The 25,451-nt window shown below is 56.3% G+C and overlaps 1 protein-coding gene across 3 annotated transcripts in view; it reads right to left on the reverse strand.

Annotated features, from left to right (window-relative positions):
* Window positions 1–837: 837 nt before the first annotated feature.
* The window catches only part of ZNF423 (zinc finger protein 423), a 318,969-nt gene continuing 294,355 nt past the window's right edge, over window positions 838–25,451 (reverse strand). For all 3 annotated transcript variants that reach the window (XM_026494717.4, XM_044382369.3, XM_057314098.1), the window contains one exon: window positions 838–1,530. In XM_026494717.4, coding sequence (XP_026350502.4) covers window positions 1,501–1,530 — 30 coding nt within the window. In that variant the 3' untranslated portion in view covers window positions 838–1,500. The remainder of the gene's footprint in view (window positions 1,531–25,451) is intronic.

Genomic DNA, 25,451 nt, shown 5'->3' on the forward strand with positions numbered 1-25,451 from the left:
TTGTGAAAAGTTAACAAGGAAGGGCTTCCCCACGCAGGTTCTGAAGCCCTGGCCTCTGATTGGCAACTCAGCCAGACACTGCCATGACGGAGGGTTGGGAGGACGGCCACGTGGGAGACTAAGTTTGCTGGGTGGGCCCTGGGGTGTCAGCAAGGTGGGGGGTGGTGAGGAAAGCAAGGCAACTAAAATGTCAGGAAACACCCCTTCTTGGGGTTTGCAAGTGCGGGGGGGGGGGCGGTCCCTGAGATTCTGTGCTGTAGGCACCTCGCTTGCCCCACGAGAGTGCTGGCCCTGGCCACGGGTCTCAGCATCCCACGTCCCACTGATCTCTGTGGCTGGGAACCCGCTGCTCCCACCTGGCTCTGCTCTGCAGCCGCCCCCCCCCCGCCCCGCCCGCCGGCCTTGGATCTCCCGGGGCTGGGGAGCTAGTCCCAGCTCCTGGCATGTCCTCACGCCTTGGCCACAACTAGAATCCAAGTCCTGCCTGAAGTCCTGGCCAGGTAAGGGTTAACCACTTACCCATCTGCATCCAGAACACGGGAAAGCCATCCCCAGGGGGAGAAACAAGGAAACATCATGGATGAGCCCACTTACCCCCGAGCTTCAGCTTCCCCCATCCACAGATGAAAAGATCAGAGTATTTCATCTTTAAGGGTTCCTTCTGTTTTGACTTCTGTGGCCGCTGCCCACCTGATCCAGACTGCGTGTGTTAGGTAACTATGTGTCCTCTCTCCCAAGGGAGGCTGGGTCTACCGTGTGCAGGTCCCCGCCCTATGGGTGACGACAGCCCCCCCCCCCCAGAGCCCCAGGCTGGGGAGGAGAGAACCAGGCAGCCGGTGCTAATCGCATGGATTCCCTTTATTGAACTGTACTAGTAACTGCAGTCAGATTAAGTCACATTTAAAAGCAGACCATCCCGTTGCACTGAAACCGATTATATTCATTACATAGTTTTAATCACTGTCCGGTGAACTGGCAAATCCAATCAAAGCATTAGTCTTTAATTAAAAAATTAAAAGGAAATATTCAGACAATAGCCAAGCAATCACATCACGATGCACAATTACCTAGAATTGCAATTAAAAAGTAGTTAACCGAAGGGGGGGAAAGAAAAACAAGAAAGAAAAAAAAAAAGAAGCAAAGGAAAAAAAATCACACTAACCCTTTTTTAAAAACTATCAATATAATACATGAAGGAACAAAGGACAATAGCGTCAAAAAGCGGGTTTCTCTAACTCTAGAAATGTAGTCTTCGGCGGAAACTCTAAAAGCACACTAGCTGTAGCAGGACAATAAAAAATACTGAGCATGGAATACTTTTAATCTCTGCCATTAATATTCATTTCCAGCTGCTTATAATAGCAGCGCCTCATGGCCAAATCATTAGAGTTTTACATCTGGGTTGCAAATGACACTTTGATTGGATGTAATGTTCAAATGGCCCTCCCCACGGCGTCTCCGGCAAGCCTTCTGCGGAGAGGTGTCCTGTCGAGCGGTCCCTCACTGTGCGTGCTGGCTCATCGTGTGGTTCTGCAAAGGCGAAGAAAGGAGACACGCATGAGGGCAGAAGAATGGAGAGCAGGCCCGTCCCCTCCCACTCAGTGCATTTACGCCGGGAGCCACAGAAAAGCGTCTCGATTATTACAACACAAAATGCAACCAGGAAAAAGTGCTCGGGGGACACAGCTGCCAAGACGCCACGTTGATCTGGGGCTCGGGGATGGGTTCCCGTTGCTGCCAACCTGGGCTCTCTAGAAATTGTTTTTTTTAAAGACTGTTCGGGTCTTACCAGGGGGACTGGCTATAGGGAAGGCAAGCGGAGCGGGGGGGGGACATGCCAGGAGGTGGGAGGGGGGAGGGTGGCAGGAATTAAAAACATCCTTGCTCACCTCTCCCGTCTCCCTCTTGCTCTGATGATTAGGAAGAAATTATATCTGATCGCCTGCAGGCTTTCCCCAGATCCCCCTCTCAGCCCTTCCCGGGAGCTGCTCTGAGCCTCGTGGAGGGACACAGCAGATGTGCCACGCGGCTCTCCGGCCAAGAAACACCCCGAGCGGCACAGACGTGCGGAGCCAGTGGGCGGCGGCGGTGCCTGCGGCCGAGGACGGGTCACCCAGCAGGGAGGGCGCTGAAGGAGGCAGCCTGCCAGTCCGGTCATGTGACCGTGCTCCAGCCAGAAGAGTGTGCGGTTTGCCCGAACGCGCCTGGGCAGCCGGGGCCCAGGTGGGACCCCCCGGCCGAGCGCTCCCCTCTCATGGCAGCCCACGGCACCTCTCCCCTCATGCCAGCCCAAGCAGACCAGCGGTGTGGGTCTGTTTTCATAGGAGCCAGTGGCCTGGGATTGGGGGTGGGATTTGGCCTCTAAGCGTGATTTTGTTTCTTTTCAGGGGTCCCTGTTCTAAATCCGGACCCATCTCATCAAAGCCTCAGGTAACGTTCAACTTCATGCCACCTGGAGAAAATCCACCCAGGGCAGAAGAGCCCTGCTTGGGAGCAGCACAGGACCTCCAGGCCCGAGGAGCGAGGTCCCCGGGGTGCTCCTCCCTCCCCACACCTGGGCGCCCCAGCCTGCTTCGTGAGGACTCTGGGGCTGGGAGCCGCCGGTCTGCAGCTCTGCCCGTGACCACCAGAGGTCACACGTGGTGCTCTCTCTCCTGGGCTCCCGGTCGAGCTGTGAGGGCCACCAGAGGATGCCCGATGCCCGCAGCTTTACCGGGGGGCCTGGAGCCACCCCCACTCCGTGGCCCAGGGCCCCTGCAGCAGCCTCTTCCCACTGTCGGCACGGCTGCCGCCTCTGTGGTGATGTCACCACCCCCTGCGGCAAGCTCATCGCCAGGGAGAGGCCGTGCCCTGTCCCCACATAGCAGATGCCTGCTGATGCCCGCAGCACGGAGCGCCAACCACCGCTGTCCCCTCTCCTTGGGCTCCTGGGTACAGGCCCCACAGCTGGGGCTTGGCAAGCACACATGCTGGGTGCCGTTAGAGGGACATCTTTCAGTCCTCACAATAGCCTTACCAGGTAGGACACAGTAAGACGAGGAAATGCAGCTGAGAGAGGCTCAGTTCTGGTTCAAGGTCATCCAGCTGGGAATCAGGCGGGGTGGAACCAGGCAACTGGAATCCAAGAAAGCCAGGGCCTCGGGCGAGAAGGCTGGCTTCCCAGCACCCTGCAACTCACGGGCGTCGCAGTCCGCAGATCCCGCACACTCCGCACCAGGCATGACGACAAACTCTGCCGGCGTGGCCTGGCACCTCGGTGGGGGTGCCACGGACCCAGAGGCACAAGGCAGGTTGTCTGAGGCCACAGATGGGATGCGGCGGTTTCCATGGGAACGCCCACCCTCCAGCCGAGGCACCTCTCCCTGCACTTGCTCAAGCACAGGCAGCCAGTCCTGCAGGGGGCCGGACCCACCCTCCAGCCAAGCGCCCACCCAGCTTCCAAGCCTTCGGTGATTCGGTTCGCACCCCCTCTCTCCTCCCTCCCAACTGAGCCTCGCTTGAAGTCCTCTGGGCACCGGGGTCCCTTGCCTTCCCTCCCTGCAGCCCCTCGAGGCTCTTCCGACCCCCCTCCCACACATCTATGTGCCTCCCCAGTACAAGACTAGCGTCGTCCGCTGAGCTGCAGACAGGAGGGCATCCCCTCCCTTCTCGGCCCCACAGCGCTTGGCCCGGGGCTGGGCACACGATGCCCAGGAACAACCGGGGGTCTCACTCTGCCACCCTGCCAACAGCCGGCCAATTAACAGGGCCACGTGGCCAGTGCTATCTGAGCGTGGTCAGGTCCGTCTTTATGTAGGGGGGAGTGGGGAGGAGGATGGGGAGGAGGGAGGTTAGGAGGATAAACATACAGTTCTTTTTCTGTCCTCAAATGATGGTTCCTGGCACAAAGTGGACACCACGTAAATATTTTTTAATGACTCAACGGAAGAACAAATAAACCACTCAGTGTATGGGTAGGATGTGTGGAAAGGGGAGAGGACATTCTGAGCGGAAGGCACAGCACAGACGAAGGAATGGAGGCTCGACTGAGCCTGGAAATGTGGGCACCAGCGGGGTGATGCCCCAGAGGTCACATGGCAGACCGGACGGTGGAGGCCCTGGCTGCCCCTGAGTGCGACCGTTCCATAAGCAGCAGAAAGCCAGAGACGGTACTCGGTCTCTGCAAACCCTCGAGGACCACCCACCACCAACCTGGGGAGAGGCGGGTATCCAGGGATCTCTGGATAATGGAATGGCTTCTCGCCGGGATGCCAAGAACAGGGCCAGTATAACACACGTGGTCCACGCTGGCTCAGCCACGGGCTGCTGGCACAGAAATCCAGGAGGCGGGAACCTCTGCTTAGGACCACTGGTCAGGAAAATAGGAGAATAAACGCCCCTTCTCAGGTGAAAACCACAGTGGGCCTTTCCTCTTAGGAGCAGTAGCAGGTAGTTCTTCAGTTAGACCCGAGAAAGAACTTCCCCAAAGAGAGTTCTCAAGACAGAAGGGTAAAACTTCCTTCCCTGAAGTTCTACAAGAACAAAAGCCCAGGATGTCACAGCAGATGGAAATGTCGAAACTTGATGCCCCGAGGGGGCCGGGCACCAGAATTCGTTCGGCACTGCGTTATTAGCTACCTGCTGGATGCTCTGCTCTGGGCCGGGCACAGTGCGGGGTAGGGGAAGACTCCAGCTGGGCCCACCCCTCTCAAGGGGCCCAATGGGGAGACGGGGGGAACTCAAGACACACAGACACCCAAACGTTTGTGCAGATGGCGGCTCAGCGAGAGAGAACGGTCCACGCCACCCAATAAGTGCGTGCGAGGCGGGGGTGCCGAGGAGGCCAGGTGTTCAGCCGGGGAGGGCATCAGCTCCTCCATAGGCTGAGGGCACAGTCGCTGGAAGGGCAGAGGGGGGTGGCGGGGACCCGTCACCAGGACTCACCAATCACCCTACACACCTGTGCGCCGAGCGGCTCCTGGCAGAGCCTCTGCCGATCGGCACAGCTGAATAAACCCCAAGACCCGCGGCTCCTACCCCGCGGCTCCGAGCTGTGGTTCGAGGGGCGGGGGGCAGGGGGGCTTCGTCCAGCCGTCTTCAAGAGCCCCGTCCACCCGCACGGCTCTCACAAGGGCATCTGGCTTAGTGTCTATTTCTCTATTTATGCCAGTGCTATATTTAGCCCCTTCGGCGAAGGAAGAAAATCATATTTTAAAGATACTCAACCCTGCAGATCAACACTTCCCAGCACCATAAAGGCCGGGGCTGGGGTGGGGGTGGGAGCCAGGAAGACCTGGAAGGCGCCCAGAGGGGAGGCCTGGCATCCACAAGGGCCTCTCCGCTTGCCAGGGAGACGCAGGTGTGGGCCGAGAAGCAGGTGAGAAAAATAAAACGGGGGAAAGGGAGGGAGGGGATGGGGGGGCACTGGTTTGCGGCTGAGAAGCACTCGCTCGGCAGAGTGCACGCGGCTCTTGTGGCGAGAGGTTTCTGCTAGGACCTGTGTCGGGGGCCCGGGCCTGGCGCACTGGGCCACCTGCCCCTGGGACACAAGTTAGTGAAGGGCGACGGGGTGCCGGGGGTCCCGCTGAGACCTCTCCCCATGCGAGCTGTCAGTGGTCAGCAGAGCGCTCAGGCCACGGAGCCCTTTGTTACAGGTCTGTGTTCAGTTACATGACCGTTCGTTCATTCAACAAACCTTCGCCGAATCCCTGCTGGGTGACAGCCACCATGCTTGGTGCTTGTCCCCGGGCATGCAGCAGCAACATGACCCCAATCCAGAGCCCAAGCCAGGGTGTGCGTTGGGCACAGAGGGAACATACGAGGTGCAGGGAGCCTGTTGCTGGACCTTCCTCCCAAAGCACCAACACATGCCCGAATGGGCCAGAGGTTCTGGCCTGGTCCCATTCTGGTGTCACCCAAACCAGGAGGCATCCCTGGCTCAACCCCACCTGTGCCTCACCACCATCACGCACCCACGTGTATACTAGTGCGCCCTCCCTCGTCCGCAATAGGGGTTTCTCCTCAAGGTCCTGGCTTTGTTTTCCGTCCCTTAGTCTGGGACCCTGCTTGGTCTCCCTTTGACACCAGCCAGCGCAGTGTCAAGTCGGGGAGACCAGAGGTGCTGGCCACCTGCCGGCCTGGCAAATACGGTCTGTGGGAACAGAAGACTTCTCCGCACACCCCGACGTGCACAGACCCAGATGGAGAGGGTGTCTGCGCTGCGCGTCACTCCTGGATCGCACTCTTACCTGCCCCTCCTGCACTCCAGCTCCTTGGGGACAAACTGCCCGGAAAGTCCTAGCACCTCACCTGGCCCTGAGCCTGGTCACCACGGCCCAGGGCGATCACAAGGAGGCAGCAAGCCTCAGTGGGCTGAGACGAGTGGAGTCCTGGGTTTGAATGCTGACTCTGTCACTAAATAGCCATGTGGCCTGGGGCAAGATCCTTGACCTCTGGGGGTTGGGGGGAGGGGTGGTCATAACAGAGCCCTCTTCCTCAGAGGCCCTGAGGACTCACAAAATAATGTGCAAGGACTCCTCCCCGGCCTGGCCAAGACAAAGTGCTCCACAAACGGTGTCCCTGAGCGCCTGCTTGAGCAGACAGGGAGCTCTCTGACGAAGGGCTGTTTGTCCCCTCCGTAGATCCCGGGCCCCCCTGGCACCATACACGGTTCAGGGCTTGCAGTGGGAGCCACCGGAGGGCTGAAGGTCTGAACGCTGTGCCTCTCTCCCAGCTCCTCCTCCAAGGGTCGGCAAAATCTCAGGAGCGCTCCAGATGTTGTCCCCTCCCCACGAGTCCCTGGCTACAGCCTCCGTACCCACAATTCACTGCTCTCCCTGCCCCCCAGGGGACAGAGTGGGGTATCTGGTGAGGAGGGGAGGTGCATGGAGACTCTGTGGGGGAGGGAGGCGTGCACTCATCCGTGTATTCACCCGCTCATTCACTCATACCTTCCACAGCTGTTCACGGAGTCCCCGCGTGTCGGGTCCCAGCTGGGCACTGCCATGCAGAGTTCAAGGCTCCAGCCCTCTCTTGAGGAGCTCACAGTTCCATGGGGAGACCCTCACTCTCAAGGGGCACCAGACAAAGACTGGTGGGCTTGGCCCTCGCATCCCTGGCACATTAAGGGTGCAGGAACACTTAGACCCCCCCCCCCCAGAACAGTCCACCCGCCCTCCCCTGCAGAACCCACTTGACTTCACTTTGACCCCACATCACCTCCCTCTGGTTCGAGGTGGGGAAAGAGGCTGCAGTCAATGCCCTTTATCCCCACTGCCCACCACTGAGCCATTCCTGGGTGGGCTGGCTTTACAAAGAGCTGTCTCCACGAGGCTGGCTTTACAAAGAGCTGTCTCACGAGGCTGGCTTTACAAAGAGCTGTCTCCAGGAGCAGGGACCAAGTCCAAGAACCTGCCTTAACCACAGGAAGATGTTCCTCTGCTTCCAGGGGAAAAGGTAGACGCTTCAGGCTAACACTGCAGCCGTGTTCCAGCTAAGTGGGATTCTGTTGCTGGTCATTTAACAAACACGGAGCCTGGCCCTATGCACGGCAGTGGGCATCAGACAGAGAGAGAATAGGGCCCAGCCTGGCCATTTACAAGCTCGTGGCCAAAGGAGGGGGTGACATTTCACAAAAAGGGACTATGGAGAGAGGACTTTTGACTGGCAGGTGCTTAAGGAAAAAGCTGGCCTTCTAGCTGCCCTTCGAGGATGGCTTGGTTAGGGTTTGCACGGGGGTGTGTGTGCATGCACACGTGCGTGCGTGTTCACATGAGCACAGAGACAGTTCTCCAAGAGGATGACACCCCCCCCCCAGGCGAATGGCATGGAGGTGACAATGGTACTGATAATGATCACAGCTAACATTTATCCTATGCTCAGTGTGCCAGGCACTATTCTCAACCCTAAATTATATTAACTCATTGAAACCTCACAACAACCCTGGGGGTTAAGTACGATGATTATCCCTATTTTACAGATGAGAAAACTAAGGCATGCAAACGGAGAGCGCTGAGGCCCTGCAGCGACTGACGGCCGTGCCAGCTCCGCACCCATGCAGTCTGTGTGTAGAGTGCGCTCTTACCCACGGCGCCGTTGTGCTTGTGAAATGTGGAAAGCACAGCATATGCTGAGGGAACAATGAATAATTCAGCTTGGCAGAAGCACAGGGTATGTGCCATGGAGACAAGCCTGGAAAGGAAGGTGGGGGCCTTATTGATGAGACTCCGTGATGTGAGACGAGGCAGCTCGCCCTTAAATCTGGGCCATGGGGAGCCATCGAAGGTATTTGAGCTGTGGAGTTACACGAAAGGCAAGGAACGGGGAGACGCTCTCACTTCCAGCCAAAAAGGTGTACCAGCAGGGCCTCCATGCTCCCCACCTCCCTCGGCTCCCTTCCTGCGTTCCGCCTCCCTTTTGCCCCCCAACACTCAAGTTATACATTTCCCTTTGGGGAGGGTACAGACGCAGGCAGCCCCGCTTCCCTCTCTGCTGTGGATCACCTGGGCAGCCCCTCTCTGCTAGTGAGCACTTATTTTTAGAAGCGTTTGACAATCGTCCAAAGGTCTAAGACGAACAGATGGCCTGTCTTAAAGGCTCGTATGTTCGCTAGTTTGCACTTCTGACAAACGGTGAGCGAGCGCACTCGAGAGCACGCCATAAACAGCACTGAAGGAATACTCAGAACACAATTTAGCTAATGCACGTCGTTAAAATTAGGAGTGAGTGATGGCCAAGGTTCCCTCTAAATGCCTGCCCGGTGATGCAGCCGCTCCCCCGGGGGCCCAGGCGGTGACGTGTATGTGCCCCGCACCCCCCCATGGCCCCCACCCAGCAAGCCAGCATGGACACAGACGGCACGGAAAGCATTGCCATGTGAAGTGACACCCCTCCTTGGCACCGGGGTCCTGGGTGAAGCTAGTCACCCACTGGCCCAGGACACAGCCCTGGAACGTCCTCTCTCCACACTCCGGGGTGTGTGCGAGGCTTCCCCAGTCCCGTCTCCCAGACAGCGAGACAGGCTGTCGTCTGCCACTCCAGAGCAGTGGGAAGCGAGCGTCGCACCCGCTTAGCCGGGGAAGTCTGTCTCTCGGGTGAGAGCCTCCATTCATCCGGAACTCCTGGCCTGCAGGGAGATTCCAACTTCCAGGGAGCAGCAGGGTTGGCTTTGGGGGGATTCGCTACTTTCTTGCAGAACCAAGAGCAGGAGCCGACTCGGTGCCCTAGAAGTCCCCCGGGGCCACGTGAGGAGGAGCTGGAGGACCCAGACTGCTTCTGTTGGAGATGTCCCCAGAGGGGCTGACCCCTGGGTTTCTGGAGCCCCTCTCCAACACCTGTCTCGCCAGTGCTTTGAGGCACCCAGAACACAAAAGACCCCAGCTGGTGGCCTGGCCAACGACCAGTTCCATGAGTGCGAAAACATCTTCCTTCGAGGGAAAATGGAGAGAAAATGTTGTCGTGGGAAAAAAAAAAAAAAAGCCCAACGAATTCCCAAAGGGGCAGGTTTTGTACTGTGTGCTTTGGAAATAAAACCCACCAGAGAATAGAGTATAAGAAGGGAAGCCGCAGCTGCTACTAGGAGCCCAGGCTGCAAACAGGCTCCCATTCGGAGTCACCCAACAAAAGAGGGAAAGGAATAATACCTGTCTGGAGGGACAGTAGACTTGGGGGGGCGGGGTGCACACTTCAGAATGCAAATGCGCCCAGTTGCTTTCCGGGTGTGGAACATCCCAGGCCAGCAACCAGGCGACCTCAGGTCGCGGTCGCAATAAAGAAGATGGGAGTTTCGTGGCTGGTGTCACATCAGGGCTGCTTAGAGATGTGCCCCACCTCGGCCACAGAGGCCACCCTGACCCTGAGTCCTGCATTAATTTGCTGCCACCGCTGTTGCCATTTCTCCAAAGGGAGGCAGGGGTCCCCAGTGGGTGGGCCCCTCTGGGTCGGCGTACCTAGCAGATTCGGGACTAAGGACTGAGAATCAAGGATTCTGGCCCTGGTCTCTGGAGCTTGGTTCCTTCGTCCATTCCAACCACATCAGCCAAGCACCTGCCCAGAACCAGGCCCCTGGGGTACCGTTCATCTCAAATACGAATTACAATATGCCCTCCAAGAGCCCGAGTCAGACCCCTAACAGATATGACGATGGGCAGGAATCCGGCGTGTGTACCGCCTCGAAGCCTGAGGAGAGACCCACCAGGTATTCTGAGACTCCACTGAAATGGCTCTGGGCCGACAGGTTCCCAGACCAGAGAGGGCTCTTTCTCCCACCTCAAAGCGCATCTATGAAGCAAAGACCGCACACAGAACATTTTGGGAAGACTGAGGCATCCCAAACTCACAGCAAATGTCGCCATACGGAAAAAGAGCCGCTGACATCCAGGAGACCCAGCTGCGGTGGGCAGGGCTCCTCCAGCCGTGTGCAGCCAGCCCGGACACAGGCCTGCTGCGCAGGGGCCTGGAGCGGCCGAGTCCACGTGGCAAGCACGGGCGGCCCAGGCCAGGCGCAAGGCAGTAAGGTGTGGTGGGGACTGTGTCATCCCAAGAACCCGAGCCTTATTGGAAAGGGGCTAAAAAACTAGATTTAAAAAATAGATATAGATATAAAGCCTGGGTGGCTCAGTTGGTGAAGCTTTCAACTCTTGATTTGGGCTCAGGTCATGGAGTCTTAGGGTCACGGGATCGAGCCCTGCATGAGGCTCCGTGCTGAGTGTGGAGTCAGCTTGAGATTTTCTCTCTCTCCCTCTCCCTCTGCCCCTCCCCCTCCCTCTCTTAAAAAAATAGACAGTGTCTCGATGTTTAGAGCACTAGGGAGGCCGATCAAAAAATGTTTGCAGGCTGGATCTGCCCACAGGCTGGCAGCTGAAGGCCTCTCGTAGTTTGTGAGGACCTCAAGATGCCTCAAACATCTTCCAGCACGCTGGCCAGGCTGACTCCCAGGGCAGGAGTGGAGGTACGGATAGTGACATGACACCATCATTTAGGGTCCTCACCCTAGGATAGGGCTCAGGGGCCTTACACGGTTACATTCCGAAGAAGAGGAAGGAGAGTAGCAGATGAATTGAGGCCCTCCTGTCCTGCATGCCCGGGGTGTGTCCCCACATGCAGCGGAATGTTTCCCAGTGAGCCAGGTGCTAGGGAACCAGGGAAATCACCCTCCCCAGAGCCACAAAGGAGCCCGAAAATGGCCAGCTTGGAGAGAGGGACCAGGCAGCCCTCCCTCAATCACTCCGAGAGACCAGCCCAAGTGTGCCATAGCCACCCACTGAAGAGTCTAGATAATTATCCCTTCATGCCTTCCTTTCTCCCGAAGAACTAAGGAACCCTCCTACCCATCACCCACCGATGCTCTCTCAGGCATTGTGGGGGGACTGGCCCTTGGGGTGCTTGTGACCGCAGCATGGTACACAGAGCTCCTCTTACTTCCCACACTTGCACACACATACACACGCACAGACACTTCACAGTCACACACACACACTCACAGATACCCCATACTCACATGCACACACCTACACACACTCACGGATAACTCACAATCACACATACATACACAATGCAAACACTCATGGATATCCCATGTACAGACTCACTCACTCACGGATACCCCACAATCACATGCACACACACACACACTCACGGATACCCCACACACCCAGGCACATACCCGTACACACACATTCACAGACACACGCACACACACCCCGACCTTACACTGCCAACGTGTTACAAAGTGGTTCAGGGGCTGCTTGTTATTTTTGGCATTTCATCTCCCTCGGTGTGCAACGGACCTGTCCACACTCGCACCACCACCAGGACCCTTCTGGAAGCCCCCACCTGCCTATGACCCAGGTTCCCTCCAGGGCTCCCTCTCCCTGGCAATGAGTTGAGAAACTAAAGTGCCCACGAGAGGCACGGCCCGGGTTCTCTTCTCAATGGGCAGGGACGGGGGAGAGTTCTGCTTAATCTCCTAGAGGGTCCCCACCACACCTAGAACTCTAGACCCTGGCCACAGCCCTGCCAGAGCTCCACACACCTCCTTCTTCCAGCTCCCCAAATGGGCCAGACACTCTCTCAGTCTCTCAGGGCCATTCTTGCTGCCCAGCACGCTCCCCCCATTTCCAGGCCCCTCCCATCTGATCTCTGTCCCCTCAGAAAGGCCCTCCTGCCTTCTCAACCAGGGACCACCCATCACGGTGCAGCTCTGCACCTGCATAGCCATCCTTCTAGCACTTTCCTCAACCTGCAAGGTCCCGGCTGTCTCCCGGCCACGGTAATGCCCTCACCAGGCCGTGCGCGGCAGGCAGGGACCCCATCTCTCAGTTCTCTGCCGATCCCCCCGTGTCGGCTCAGAGCCTGCGCTTGCTAAAAACTCCGCGAGCGTTTCTGAGATGACAGCCAGCAAGCAACGGTGGCAAAGCAAAGCCTCCACTGACAGGGTCAGGGAGAGAAGAAGAAACAGAGCTGCCCCCTCCTCCACGTCCCCTGCCCCGCCCTGCCCAGGGCATGTCACGCTTTTTTCTTAAAAGCGGAGAGATCCTTTGAAGACATTATGCTAAGTGCAGCGAGCCAGTCACAGAAGGACTAATACTGTATAATTCCACTTCTGTGAGGTTCCTAGAGTAGTCAAATCCGGAGAGACAGAAAGTAGACTGGTGGTTTCCAGGAGCTGAGGGGAAGGGGGATGGGGGAGCTAAGCGCTCAGTGGGACAGAGTTGTGGCTCTGCAGAACTTTCCCGGACGCTGCGGATGGTGACCTAACAAGGCGAAGGGACTGAGAGCCGCACACGTGCTCGCTTGAAAATGGTCAAGTTCGCAACTTTTCCTATGCGTATGTTACCACGATTAAAAAAAAACACAACTGGTTGGGATCCTACAGGCTCGGTGGGCGGGTGGGCAGGCGGGCAGGAGAGAGGTCACACGGTACAGACAGGGGCAAGGCCCATCCTGAGCTGTTGCTCTCATGAGTTGCCAGTTGCCGAGTTGCCGTCAGGGCTCCAGGCTCGGAGGCTGGAAGTTGTACAGACTGCAGTAGCGAGACGCGGCCTTTGGGGGCTTCAGCTGGACGGTGGGGGCTGGACGCTGCGGCAGCATCCAGGCGACACGTCGCCTGCCAAGCACTGGCTGGCACTGGCTGCAAGAGCTTCTCTGCTTGCGTGCTGTACCAGGCTTCCCCGGCAGTGACCGAGCCTGTGCCACGGTCCCCGGCACGGCTTCCAGGGCCCGGCCCCGTTAGGACAGACAGCCTCAGGAGACGGCACCACCAGGGGCTCTTGCCCCTGAGCGCAGGGGCCTGAGGCCTCCTCTGAAATCATGTCAAGAGGACTGGAGCTTTGACGGCTTTCAAACCTTGCTGGACGGAAGTTTTCCCCTGCTCTGTGCTTGGGGAGATGGGAAGGTGAGTGTGAGTCACGCCGACGGGCATTAAATATTTTGCCATGTTGGGGGGGAAAAAAAGTGGGAGACACTTGTTCCCTTGAATGTTTCTGAAATCTTTCCAGGCCTGTACAACTTGAAATTTTTATTCATTAAAATTGGATGAGAAAACCCAGCTCTACATATAGTCATCATATTTCACAGGCCAAAAATCAGGACAAGTAGCCAATAGCGGCGACGGAATACTTGAAATCAAAGCTGTCCTGGAAAATCTAGGTCACACGGTCACGAATTATACAGAACACATATGTTCAGGTCCCTAAACTGACCCAGTGCTTTTAGGTTTTTAGAAATGATATTTTAGGACTTTGATCATCTCCATTTCTACTTTCCTCCAAATTTTCGCTAAAAGGGAAACTTTCCCGCATCATCGAAATGTCTAGAAAATTAACCTCCGTGGATGGACAGCTGTTCTGGCAGATATTCTGAGGGCCCCCTCAGAAAACGTGGCCCATCACCACCCCCCCAAAACGGCTTCTGGAGCCCACATGGCCCAGCGCCCCTCACTGACGGACCCCCCAGGCTGCAGGGCCGGGGTTCTGAAGGTGGACCTAATTTGCTGTGATGAATTGTGTGCATGCCCCAGCGATCAAAACTGCAGCTGAGACGGATTGTATTTAATGACTGCGACAGTTCTTGCGGAAACACGTGGGTGTATACCTTTGCCCGCTCGAAGAAGTCCAGGCTGGCGCAAAGCAAAGGGCAAATGTGATCCCTGCCACCCGGAATGGAGGGGCTGCCCATTCCTCAGGAGCCGGTCCCACTGATGGGGCTGAAGAACACTGGGGCCCGGCCTGCAATGCCTTGTCCGCCCTTCTCATCTGCACTCAGCTTCCAACCAAACTGTGGGTGCATCATCACTGCCCACACACCTGCCCCACCAGGACCACATGGGTCTGCTGTATACCTTCCCTCCCCCCACCAGGCAGAACTCGCTGGTTTCCAGAAGGCAAACCAAGAATCATCTATATCCCCAGTCTGTCCCATCCCTCTCAATTCACCAGAAGGGGGTGTGTGTGTGTGTGTGTGTGTGTGTGTGTGTGTGTGTGTTCATATGCAGTTTTAGGGTGGAGGGAGGGGTAGGTAGTAGGTAAGCATGGAATTAAGAATATATGAGGAAGGGGACATGAAAGCAGTGTAGTTTCTAGCACTTTCTTGGTACTCGATCCTAATGGACGTGTAGCTAGCTGCCTGGCTGGCTGGCAGAATGAATGAAAGGATGGATGGGTGGGTGGGTGGGTGGTTGGAAGATGGATGGAAGACTGGTGGGTGGATGGATGGGTGGATGGGTAGATGACGGATGGATGGACAGATGGATGGACGGACAGACGAATGTACAGATGAGTAGCTGGGTAGCAGATGGACGGATGACTGGTAGAAGAAAGGAGAGCATGAATACATAAGTAGGTACGAGGGTGGAAGGGTTGCTGGAAAGACAATGGGCTTTGAAGTCTAAATCCTACTTCAGTCACTTACTGTACCTGAGACCCTAGACAAGTCACTCCGCTTCTCTACCTTCCTGTTTCCTCGCCTGAAAAGTGGGATGAATAATGCCTACCTCATAGCCTTGCTATGAGCTCCGAATTCGATATCACGTGTAAAAGTTTTCACAACATGTGCAGTGATCTGCAGACATTCAATGCTGTCGTAACGAATACCAACCACGAGCTTCTGCCATCACTGTCGACTCGAAAGCATGGACGACCCCACACTGTTGATGTGGCACCTTCAGAAGGAAGGACGGGGGGGGGGGGGGACCAAGGCGATGCCCCGGGTCAGGGATGCAGCCGATGGACCGTGCAGCCAGGTCTGGCTTCAGGGTGGGGGCGGGGGGACCAGTCGCTGAGCCACGCTTGCCTCCCCTGCTCAAACACACAAACTGTGTGGGTGGACTACACTCCCCACTTCCCCCCGGGGCCCTCTTCTCCCTGCAAGTGTCCTTACCTTATTGACCTTTCCCAGCCTCAGCTTTCTGGTCTGCAAAATGGCGAGAGTAAAGGGCGCTTCTAGCGGCCCCAGGCTGTTGAGGCGCCAATGGGATAATATTTGTAAACAGGACATGCTGCGCCGGAGGCCTGAGACTCAGAGCCCAGGTGGGGCAGACCAGCTGGGGTTGTGCGGGACTGGGGAGCACATCCTTGTGCTCAATGCTGCCACACGGAAGTATGGTCCAGGGATTTCTAGGGCTGGTCTGCAGAAAAATCAAGAACTCCCGCCATTTAGTGTGGTGGTAAAGAGGACAGAATCTGGGGCCAGGTGCCTGGGTCCAGCGTTGACCAGCTCTGTGGCCTAGGCAGATAGCCTCTCCGTGCCTCAGTTTCCTTACTTCAATAATAGAGGCATTATGAGGATAAATATTTCGAATGTTTCAAAGTGCTGAGAACACTGTCTGACAATAAGCACTATACGTTAGCCACTAGAATTATAGGAAATCTCCATTTTGAACCACAGATCGCCGTGTAAAGATTCCAATATCCCTGGCCATGGGCTGTAAGTCTTCATCCTCCACCCGGCAAAAATGTTCAATGTTACTATGATAACAACTTTTGCTTGTGTGTATTTCCTCCCTTGGACGTGAGAGGAGACTGGTGGGGGGGTCCTTCTCCATCATTCTGGAGCACGTGATGGGAGGGAAAGAATCGGGACACTCCTATAACCCCCAGGGAACCCCAATCCCTGCCCCAGACAATTTCAGCATCTTGGGTCCCCCTCACCTTCCACCATACCTCCTATCAGTGCTATATTTTATCCAAGACCCAAAGAATATAAGATGTTCCAATATTTGATGTATCATGGTGAATAAAAGAAATGACCAATTAAAGTATAACACACGCGAGCTATTGCTGCTTACGAGATGTTACAATGAGAAGTTGTGTATCAGTGCGATGTGGCAATACCTAACAATACACTGAGCTCCTACTACGTGCTCAAACTGGGCTGGTGGTTCTTCATACATTATCTTTACATCTCCCCATTATCCCCATTTTACAGCTAAAGCAACTGAGCCGGCGAAAAGAGAAGCAGCTCGATGTGTCATGCAAATGGGCAGAGGCGGTGCTTAGATTTGCGCCCAAATGGCCCAGTCTTCAGGCTGCTTCCTCCCCTCTTGCTGTTCCCTGCCCACCCCTCTGCCCCCTGGTGCCACTGAAAGGAGACACTGAACCAAACCCGTCACCCGCCTCCGCTCAGATCCCAGTACACGGGGAATCTCACTGCAGCCCTGGACCAGCCCCAGCCAGTCCGTGTTTGATTTAGTCTGAACTCCAGAAGCAGAGCGAGTGGGGCCATGTTCATTATTGACACAGCAAAATTAATTTCTGCCATCTCCTCCCTCTCCCCTCCATGCCCGGCCCCCACCCCTCGCCTCTCCTGTGAGCGCGGACGCACGGCTGCTGACTGGCGCTCCTGAAATGCCAACTTGCATTTCTCATCATTAATTTCTTTCTAAATGTCATTAGTAATTGTTCCTGCTCGACCAAAGAGTGCAATCCAGGCTTCCGCCAAGAGCACCCGGTTCTCGTCTCTTGGCTGGCGGGGGGGAAGGCACCCCCCCTAGCCATGCCAGACCCGGCACCCTTGCAGGAGGCAGCCAGCCCTGCTCCCAACAAGTTGGGATGACAGACGGTTGCACTGAGAGACAAAGGAGGCCTCGTGCTTCACGTGAAAGGGCTCGCCAACAGAAAAAAGCCTGCCCACGCTATTAGCGGAGTGGTTCGATGCTGGGGCTCTGCAGCCAACCAGGCTGTCTGGGTTTGAGTCCCATCTCTGCCACTGCCTAGCTGCGCCTCGGTCTTCCCATCTGCAAAATGGGGAGAATAACAGCATGGGCTTCATAGGATTGTCCTGAGGATCAATCAGGATAATCGATGCCAAGGGCTCCCCGTGTTGCCAGGGGGCTTGTTTCTGTTAGTGTTCTCCCATCCTGGGGTGAGGTCGCTCTTCCTAGCTGTGCGGCATGGCATGATAGCGAGCCTCCCATCTGGGACAGCGGAACGGCAACATCACATCAACTCCACCCCAGTGCCACCCCCCACCCCGCCCTGGCTGGGCACTATGTTCATGTTTCACAAACGCTAGGCTGCACTCCCACAGGGAGCCTCCGGGAGAGACAGCAGTGGCCCAACGTCCAGGGGAGCACGGTGAGTCTCAGAGGGGAGGTCGCATGCCCAAGGTTGCAGTGACAGCAAGAAGCAACTCTGAGATTTACCCCCTCCAGCCCTCAAGGCCGGTGTCTTTCCTGTCCATCCAACTGCCTCTTTGTCTAGGTCGGTGGGGGGCGGGGAGGCAGGGCTTTGGACGGGGTCAGCCTCTGGGGGCCTTGGACCGACCCGGCACCCACTGATATGTAGTATTACCATTATTTCCGAGAAACTGAAGGCATTTGGTCTGGGCTGGGACGGCGCCGGCAAGGGGCCGGGCTCCCGACACACACAATGGCCGCTGGCTGGAGGCTCCTGGCAGCTCCTGGCAGCTCCCCCGTGCCCATCTGTCGTGATGGCATGGTGCCCCTCTTAAGTCGGTTGGCCCCCCGCCCTAGGGCATGAATGACAGGCTCTGATGGGCAGACAGGCAGCCCGAGGCTGATTCCAAGTGCCATCTCTGCCTGGAGCTGGGCCTTGGGGGGAGCCCCCCCAGTCTCCACCTGGGCCTCCACACACTTCATTGCTCAAGCGGGCAGAGCCCCGGGTCTCGTGAGGGCATCTGGGCACATCCAGGCAGAGTCTCCTCCCAGGGCCCATGGCTCCCTTGCTCCCTCCTCTCTGCGGTGACCCTGGTAGCCACTGCTCACCCGCCTGCCCAGAGTGGGACAGTCACAAGCCTTGAAGCTGTGTCACTCTCCTGGGAGGGAGGACCTGCTTGCCCCCAGCACCAGGTCCCGAGCACCCAGAGGCATGGCCTTGGCTCCTAAGGGGTTGACAGTCCAAGTGCCTCGGCCTCAGAGCTAAGAACACAGGCGTTAGTGCCAGGTGCCTGTTCACAACTCTGCAACTCTAGCGGCTGAGTGACCCTGGGGAGCCTCAGTTTACCCATCTATGACATGGACATCCTAGCAGGCCACACCCGTGGGGTGCCCATGAGGTCTCGAAAGCCTACATGTGTGAAGAGAGGCGGTCAGGTTCCCAGTAAGCGCTCAGAAACGCTGTCTCATTTTTACTATGTTGGGGTGCCCTGGGCTCAGGAGGACAAGGAGCCATCTGTGGCCACCCCTCAGTCTTCTCCAGATGCTGACCCTTCACAGCCGCCCGCAGCGGTCGCAGTGGGACGAGATGATGATGTTGGTGACGCACTTTACTGTGAGCAGGGAAGGCCCCGCCCCACAGATCGAGAGACACAGATGGCGTCTGGAGACACAGTGAGGAAGGGGAAGGCCCGGGTCCCCCGGGGCCTCCTGTGACGTCACAGTGGCCGTGTTGGGTTACGTGTACTATACCATACAACTGGACGATATGCTATGTTCCACTACGGTATGCCACAAGCATACAATAAACGTTCATTCTGTTTGTCCTCATCTGTTTACCGTCCCTCTCCCACAACATTTGAGGGACCTGGGCCTCCGTGCGTCCCCAACACCCGCACACATCTGGCACAGAGAAGGTGCTCGGTAAACACCTGTGGGCTACACGGAGCACACCCACGCACGGCAGACTGAATGAGCGAACAAAGGCTTGGACTGAAAGCCCACGGGCACCCAGACTGCGGTCGCGATGACGCCTTTGGGAGAGGCTGGGGCTGACCAGACCTCCATCCGGTGCTGGAGGCTCTGCAGGGCCCACTGCCCTTCTTCTCCCCAACGCTGTCATGACCCCCTATTTTCTGGGGCCCATCGAGCATCAGTGATTTGCTCGAGGTCACAGAGCTGCTCCCAGGCTGCCGGTCCACAGAGTGGGCTGGGCGCTGCCACGCCATGTTGTCACACCAACTAGAATCCCGTCTCTGAGAGGCGCTGCTGTCCCATCCTGGTGGGGAAGGCAGGACACACAAAGCGATCCCACCCTGGAATGTGCCGCGGTTTACCCGCAGGAAGCCTTCGATGCTAAGTGCTTTTCACGCATGGGCTCTCCATCTTCACACCCACCTGAGGCAGTGGGTCTTACCCCATTTTACGGATGAGGAAACTGATGCCAGAGAAGGACCACTCTCTAAAATGGAAAATAATGGAACAGACTGGGGGCTACTCCAAGCAAGCAACGGGTTCTCACTCCCCAGAACCACAGGCACCTCCCTGTCGCCGGCCCAGGCCAAGGCCAGCCGGCCCGGCTCTCCCAGCAGCAGTGGGGTGGCAGGGACTGGGCTGTCTTTAAAGTGGGACGGAGGGAGATGCTCCTACTCACAGAAAACTCAGCCGAAGAGTCAAATGCTAAGTATGTGCCTAGAGCACTTCTAATTTTTAATTATTATTAGTTATAATTATCTGGCTGGGTCTGACGGCAGGAGTGCGCAGGCAAGGAAACTGGCTCCTCCGTTACCCATCTTATAAGGACCAGGAACTTAAAAACTGGGTGCCTAGAATCTGTGAGCCTCAAATGCAACCCTCCCTCTTTCTCTCCCTTCCTTGTTTGTGTTCTCTTTCCTTTATTTTCCTCCTTTCTAGAAGCTCAAGAAATATGGTAAAACATATGGGGATGATTGGATGGATGGATGGATGGATGGATGGATGGATGGCAGGCAGAGTCTTCACTGGCCCAAAACTCACATGTGGGTGGGAAGTCAGGTGTAGACATAGTTGTTACAATCTGCACTGGCTAAGGGATCGAGGGGTTAAACCCAGGGCCAGAGAAGCTAAAGGAGGGAGAATCAGGGAGAGCTTCTCAGAGAAGGGACTACCTGAGCCGAGCCCTGAAGCCTGAGAAGAAAGGAAGGGCTTTCAAGCAGAAGTATCAGCCAGATGATGGGCCGGATGAATGAAGCAAGGTGTTCACCCACCTCCAGCCCCACTGCCTTTTCCTCTGTACCTTGGACACCCCAAATCTGTCCATGCCTCTGAGTCTTTGCATTGGCTATTCCCTTTCCCAGAAGGTTCCCCAGCTCTTCCCCACACTGGCTCCTTTTCAACCTTCAGAACTCTGTTGAAATGCCAGCCTTCCTTGACCACCCAATGCAATTCTTCATCCTCAACGTCCCCTTACCCTTGCCCTGACACACACACACACACACACACACTCTCTCTCTCACACACATCATTTTCCATCACCATACAGTGTTTTACTGTCCTCAAAATTCTATAGTCTGAAATGACCTAGTTCATGTATTTACTCTCTTATCGGTGATATTTCCCAGAGAATGACAGTTGGGTGAGAACAGGGACCGTGTCGACCTGTTCACAGTCGTGCCGTGGGCCCCCGCGATGGTGCCCGCCTATTACAGGTACGAAGTAAATATTCTTCAATGAAAATGGAATGAGGGGAAGAGTCAACCCTAATGTTCTCAAGGGCTGAGAAGGAAGGGTCCCAGTGGAGCTCAGACCACGCCCCTGGCTCACAGATACCTCCCCCTGGCTGGGTACCAGGATTCAGCCTGGCAGGGCCCAGCTCACCCCATTGGAAGGGCTCCAGGTTGCTTGTTAGAATACCTAGCTCTGCTTTTAATCAATTGTAATCATTTAGCTGGAAGCGGCACGATTACGCACACACAAGCAAACAGCGTGAGCTAATCCTTTAAACGCGCCCGCTCAACGCAGGGCTGGCCGCTTTGCCGCTGCAGGCCTGGCTCGGGAAGCGCTTCCCGCGGCCCCTCGTGTTGTCAATAAGGGAGTCTAGATTCCAGGGTGCAGGGTGGACCCACTGCACCCCCGGCCCAGCCCTGCCCCATCCCACAGGTCCGAAGAATGCCAGAACCTCCCCCTTCGGAGAAACCCTTCCTTGGGCTCAGGGCTCCCTGTGACAGTCCCCGGCAAGGCTGCCATAAGGAGGGAAGGTGGCCGGGAAGCGTGAGGTCTTCTGAGGTCCCTGTCTCCACGACCAGACCTCATCCTTCCTCTGCCCAAGCCTAGCCGGAGCTGAACTCGCCCCCCTGCTTGTCACACGGTTTGCAGGCTCCGGGCCTCGAGCTCCAGCCTCGCAAGCGCTGCGTTCCGATCTGGCACCGCAGCACGGGCCCCAGCAGGCCTCCGCCCGGGGCCCACCTGCGAGTACGTTCTTTCGCATCCCCTGTTCCTGCCACTTGTGCTACCTGCTTGGCCCAACTACTAAAATAGTTTCTGGGTCCCCTGACATGAAGGCTTTTTATAGTTTAGCACTGCAGGCCTCATTTAAATCTATTAGCTCATATAAATGGCAATTCATTTAAACTTTGGAGGGTTTCTGTTTGCCTTGGTGGCAGAGACAATTCGGCTTTGCATGTGGCTCTGTTCGCTAGTGACCCTGGACACACCACTTAAGCTCTTGGAGTCTCAGTTTCCATATCTGTAAATGAGCATAAAAGGACCTACTTCATGGGGTTGGGCTGAGACAATCCGTGCAAAATGCTTCGGTCAGAGCGTGGCCCCCAGAGGGAGCCACCCAGGGGAGGTGACTGCTCAAACTATTTCTTGTCCAATTTCATGGGGGAGCTCGTCCACCCTGTCAGAGGCCAGCCCTGGAGGGCTGGTAATTCGCACACTCCTTGCACGCATTCCCTCAACGACAGTGAAGAACGGGAGATCGTGAGCCTCAGGAAGGAAAGAAGGACGTGCCATCCTGCCCAGTGTCTGTGGGCACAGAGGCGTCCGCAGGGATTCCGAGACAGCTGGGCCGGGTGGCTGAGCCGGCCCCTCCCCTCAGGTCAGCTAACCCCTGGCAAGGGGCCCAGAGGGCCCCAGGCCTTCATCTGCTGAGGCCCGAGGCTGGAAATGCAAGGCCAACAGCCCTGACACGTTCGGGGTCTGTGGATTACAGAGTTGTTTCCCAGGCCCCCCACCAAATCGGCATACTGCCCTCCAATGAGCCACGGGCAGGGCTCAGGGAAACAGAGCAGAGGAAAAGCCTGGGCCAGAGGCAGCGAAAGGTGGGAAGGGGACTTGAAGCCATGGCCTCTGTGGCCTTCCCACCTCTTCTCACGGCTCGGCACACCCAGCTCCTCCCTGCACCCCAGCGTGGGTGTCCCGTGCCCGTGGCCTTCACACGTGGCTGGGGGCCACAGATGGAGGGACTCAGCATCTCACTATGTTCACATCCAAGCCACAAATCAGGAAATCACAGCAAAGCACTAGTGGAGGGGGCCCTGCAAGGTCGTCTGACCCTTGAGTGACTCATGCTGCTCATACGCTAATAACCATGGTCATCATAATGAAACACTGGTGGTAAACACTAATAGCAACAACAGCAGCCTCTACCAAGCCCTTCCTATGGGCCGGCCACTGCGCCAAGGGCTCCGGCAACAACTATGTGGTGGGAACTGTTAGGACTCCCGTCCTGCGGATAGAAAAACTCTGGCCTCGAGCTGCTACATGAGGGAGCCGGGCTGCAAACATAGCCCTGCTTCACAAAGGCTGTGCTCCCTGCCTTGCCCCCTGCAGCGCTCCAGACACCTCTGCCGACAGGGACTTCACCACCTTGCCTGCCTGCCTGCCTTCCGTCGTGACTCTTTCCACACCGTGGACGTTCGCGGGGTCTCCCAGCCCGGGTTCCCCTCCCCCATCCGGGGCCACAGTTCAGTGGAGCAGGGGTGGACAGCTGACCAGCAACCACCGGAGCTCAACCATCAGATTCTGTCTCAGGGATCTAGAACCCGCCGTCTGCGGGCTGTTTGTGGCAGTCGCTATTTCGGGGTTGGCCGGGTGTTCCGTCTGGCTACTTGCGTAACCAAATCCCCATACTAGATCCCCCCTGTTGAAATACCCGGTGTGTCCGTCTCAGCAGAAATGACAGAAGCCACGGCAGCACTGGCCACCTTTTTCCTGGTATAGACGAGCCCAGAAAGTCAGGCTGCAGGAAGAGAACACAGTAGGAACCAGAAAGAGGCAGAAGGCAGAGAGTCACTACCTCGAGAAAGGGGCCCTAGATTCTTAAGAATGGGGCCCCCAGAAACAACACCACTCCCTGCTCTTGACAACCAAAAGCTGCCCTGTGTCAGTACAACTCCATTCCCCATCCTGCTCGAGCTAAGCCCAGGGAGCGATGCCTGAGCCGTGACTGTCAGAGGGCAACACGCACGCCCTGAGTTTTTGCCCACTACGACAAGTCTTGGGGCCACGGGAAGCAAGTGGACAGAGCTTAAAATGCTTGAAGACAACCATCCCCACACCTCCACAGCAATCTGCCCACATCTTCTCCTGGTGAATGGTCCCTTGAAAGCTCCTTGGAGTCAGGCTGGATCCCCACAGCCTAGCACGGTGCCTGAGCTCCCTGGGCGGGCGTGCATGCGTGGGCGTATGTGTACACATGTGCGTGCATGTGTATGCACACGAACCTTGCTTGGTTACCCCAATCCCTTCCCCCACCTCCAGCCCCCGACAACCATTGGTTTTTCTACTCCAATAGTCTTGCCTTTTTCTAAAACACCAGGTAAATAGAGCCACATAGCACGGAGCTTTTCGCATCTGGCTTCGTTCACTCGGCACCTGGGACTCATCCAAGTGGCTGCGTGTACCAGGGGCTGCTTCTTATTGCCAAGGAGTGCGCCACTGCACGAATGTACCACACCTGTCCATCCATTCCCAGATAAGGGGCAATTAAGGGGCGTCCGGTTGGGGATGGAGGTTTTGGTGTGAGCGCGTTTCTAGTTCTCCGGGATAAACATGTCGCAGGAGGATCGCTCGGACAAATGACAAGTGTGTGTTTAACTTGATAGGAGCTCATGAACTACTTTGCCGGGTGGCCATACACTTCCAGCTTCCACCAGCCACTGTGGGGGTTCCAGCCGCCCCCTCCGCACCCCGGCCAGCACTCGGCAGGGCCGGCTTTCTGCTTCTGTTTTGATCGTGCGGGTAGGTGTGCGGTGGTGTTGCGTTGTGGTTTCCATTTGTGCTTCCCTAATTACAATCATGTTGAGTGTCCCCACATCTTTGGTGAAGTGGTGAAGTGCTTCGCTTGTTTTACAGTGGATTTTCCCCTTCGCTATTAAGTTGTGAGGGTTTTTTTTTTTTTTTAATATGTCCTGGATACTAGTCCTTTATCAAATAGGGGATTTGCACATATTTTCTTCCCGTCTGTGGCTTTTCATTTTCTTCACAGTGTCTTTCAAAGACGAGACTTCTTACATTTTGATTCAGGGTGGAAATCGGATAATATTTCTTCCCTACTTGGATTCCCGGCACAATGGGGATAAAACCCAAACTCCTTTGCTGTCCTACAAACCTGGTCTCCACCTGCCAGCCCTCTCCACACCCCTCCTCCCTGACTCGCTGGGCTTTAGCTGCCTGTTGCCTTCTATCGTCCCAGCAGTAAAGCCAGCTCACACGGCCACAGGGCCTTTGCACACACAGCTCTCCTCCACACACTCCCTCCTTCTCACCAGCCAGGTCTCAGCTCAAATGCCACCTCCTCAGAAAGGCCCTCCCTGACCACACTCACACCCAACCTCATCCCCATCAGGCTCCAGCCTATCACCTGGTTTTCTTGTCTTTGTGGTAACCATGACAGGACACTGTCTATCAGTCTCTCTCGAATGCAGGCCCTGTGGGTGTTTCTCTGTCTCATGCAGCACACTCTTGTCAGTTCCTAGATCTAGTGCCTGGCACATAGTGCGCCTCCGTGTACATGCTCTGAACAAGTGCATTGCAAAGCTAGTCCCCTCTCTTGCTCCTACTTACTCTGATACGAATGTGCTGCAGTCTGTCTGAAGTCCTCTAAACCAGTGTCAGTCTTTGGGCAGAGCCAGAGAACTCAATCAGACAGGACTTCACCTCCCTCATCCTGGCAACAGTGCTCCTGTTAATGCATCCTAAGAGAACATTCTTTTTGGAGGAAGACACATCACTGGGACACAGACCAAGCCTGCCAGGGTCAAATCCCATCTCTGTTACCTCTATAGCCACAGCAGGAATTTCCAGTTCTACAATGAGAACAATCCTAAGCCCTATACCTTAAGACCTCTCGGCTCAGAGTCACTTGTGCCTACAAACA

This window comes from Ursus arctos, unplaced genomic scaffold (assembly GCF_023065955.2).
Source record: "Ursus arctos isolate Adak ecotype North America unplaced genomic scaffold, UrsArc2.0 scaffold_19, whole genome shotgun sequence".
NCBI classification, from domain to species: domain Eukaryota; kingdom Metazoa; phylum Chordata; class Mammalia; order Carnivora; family Ursidae; genus Ursus; species Ursus arctos.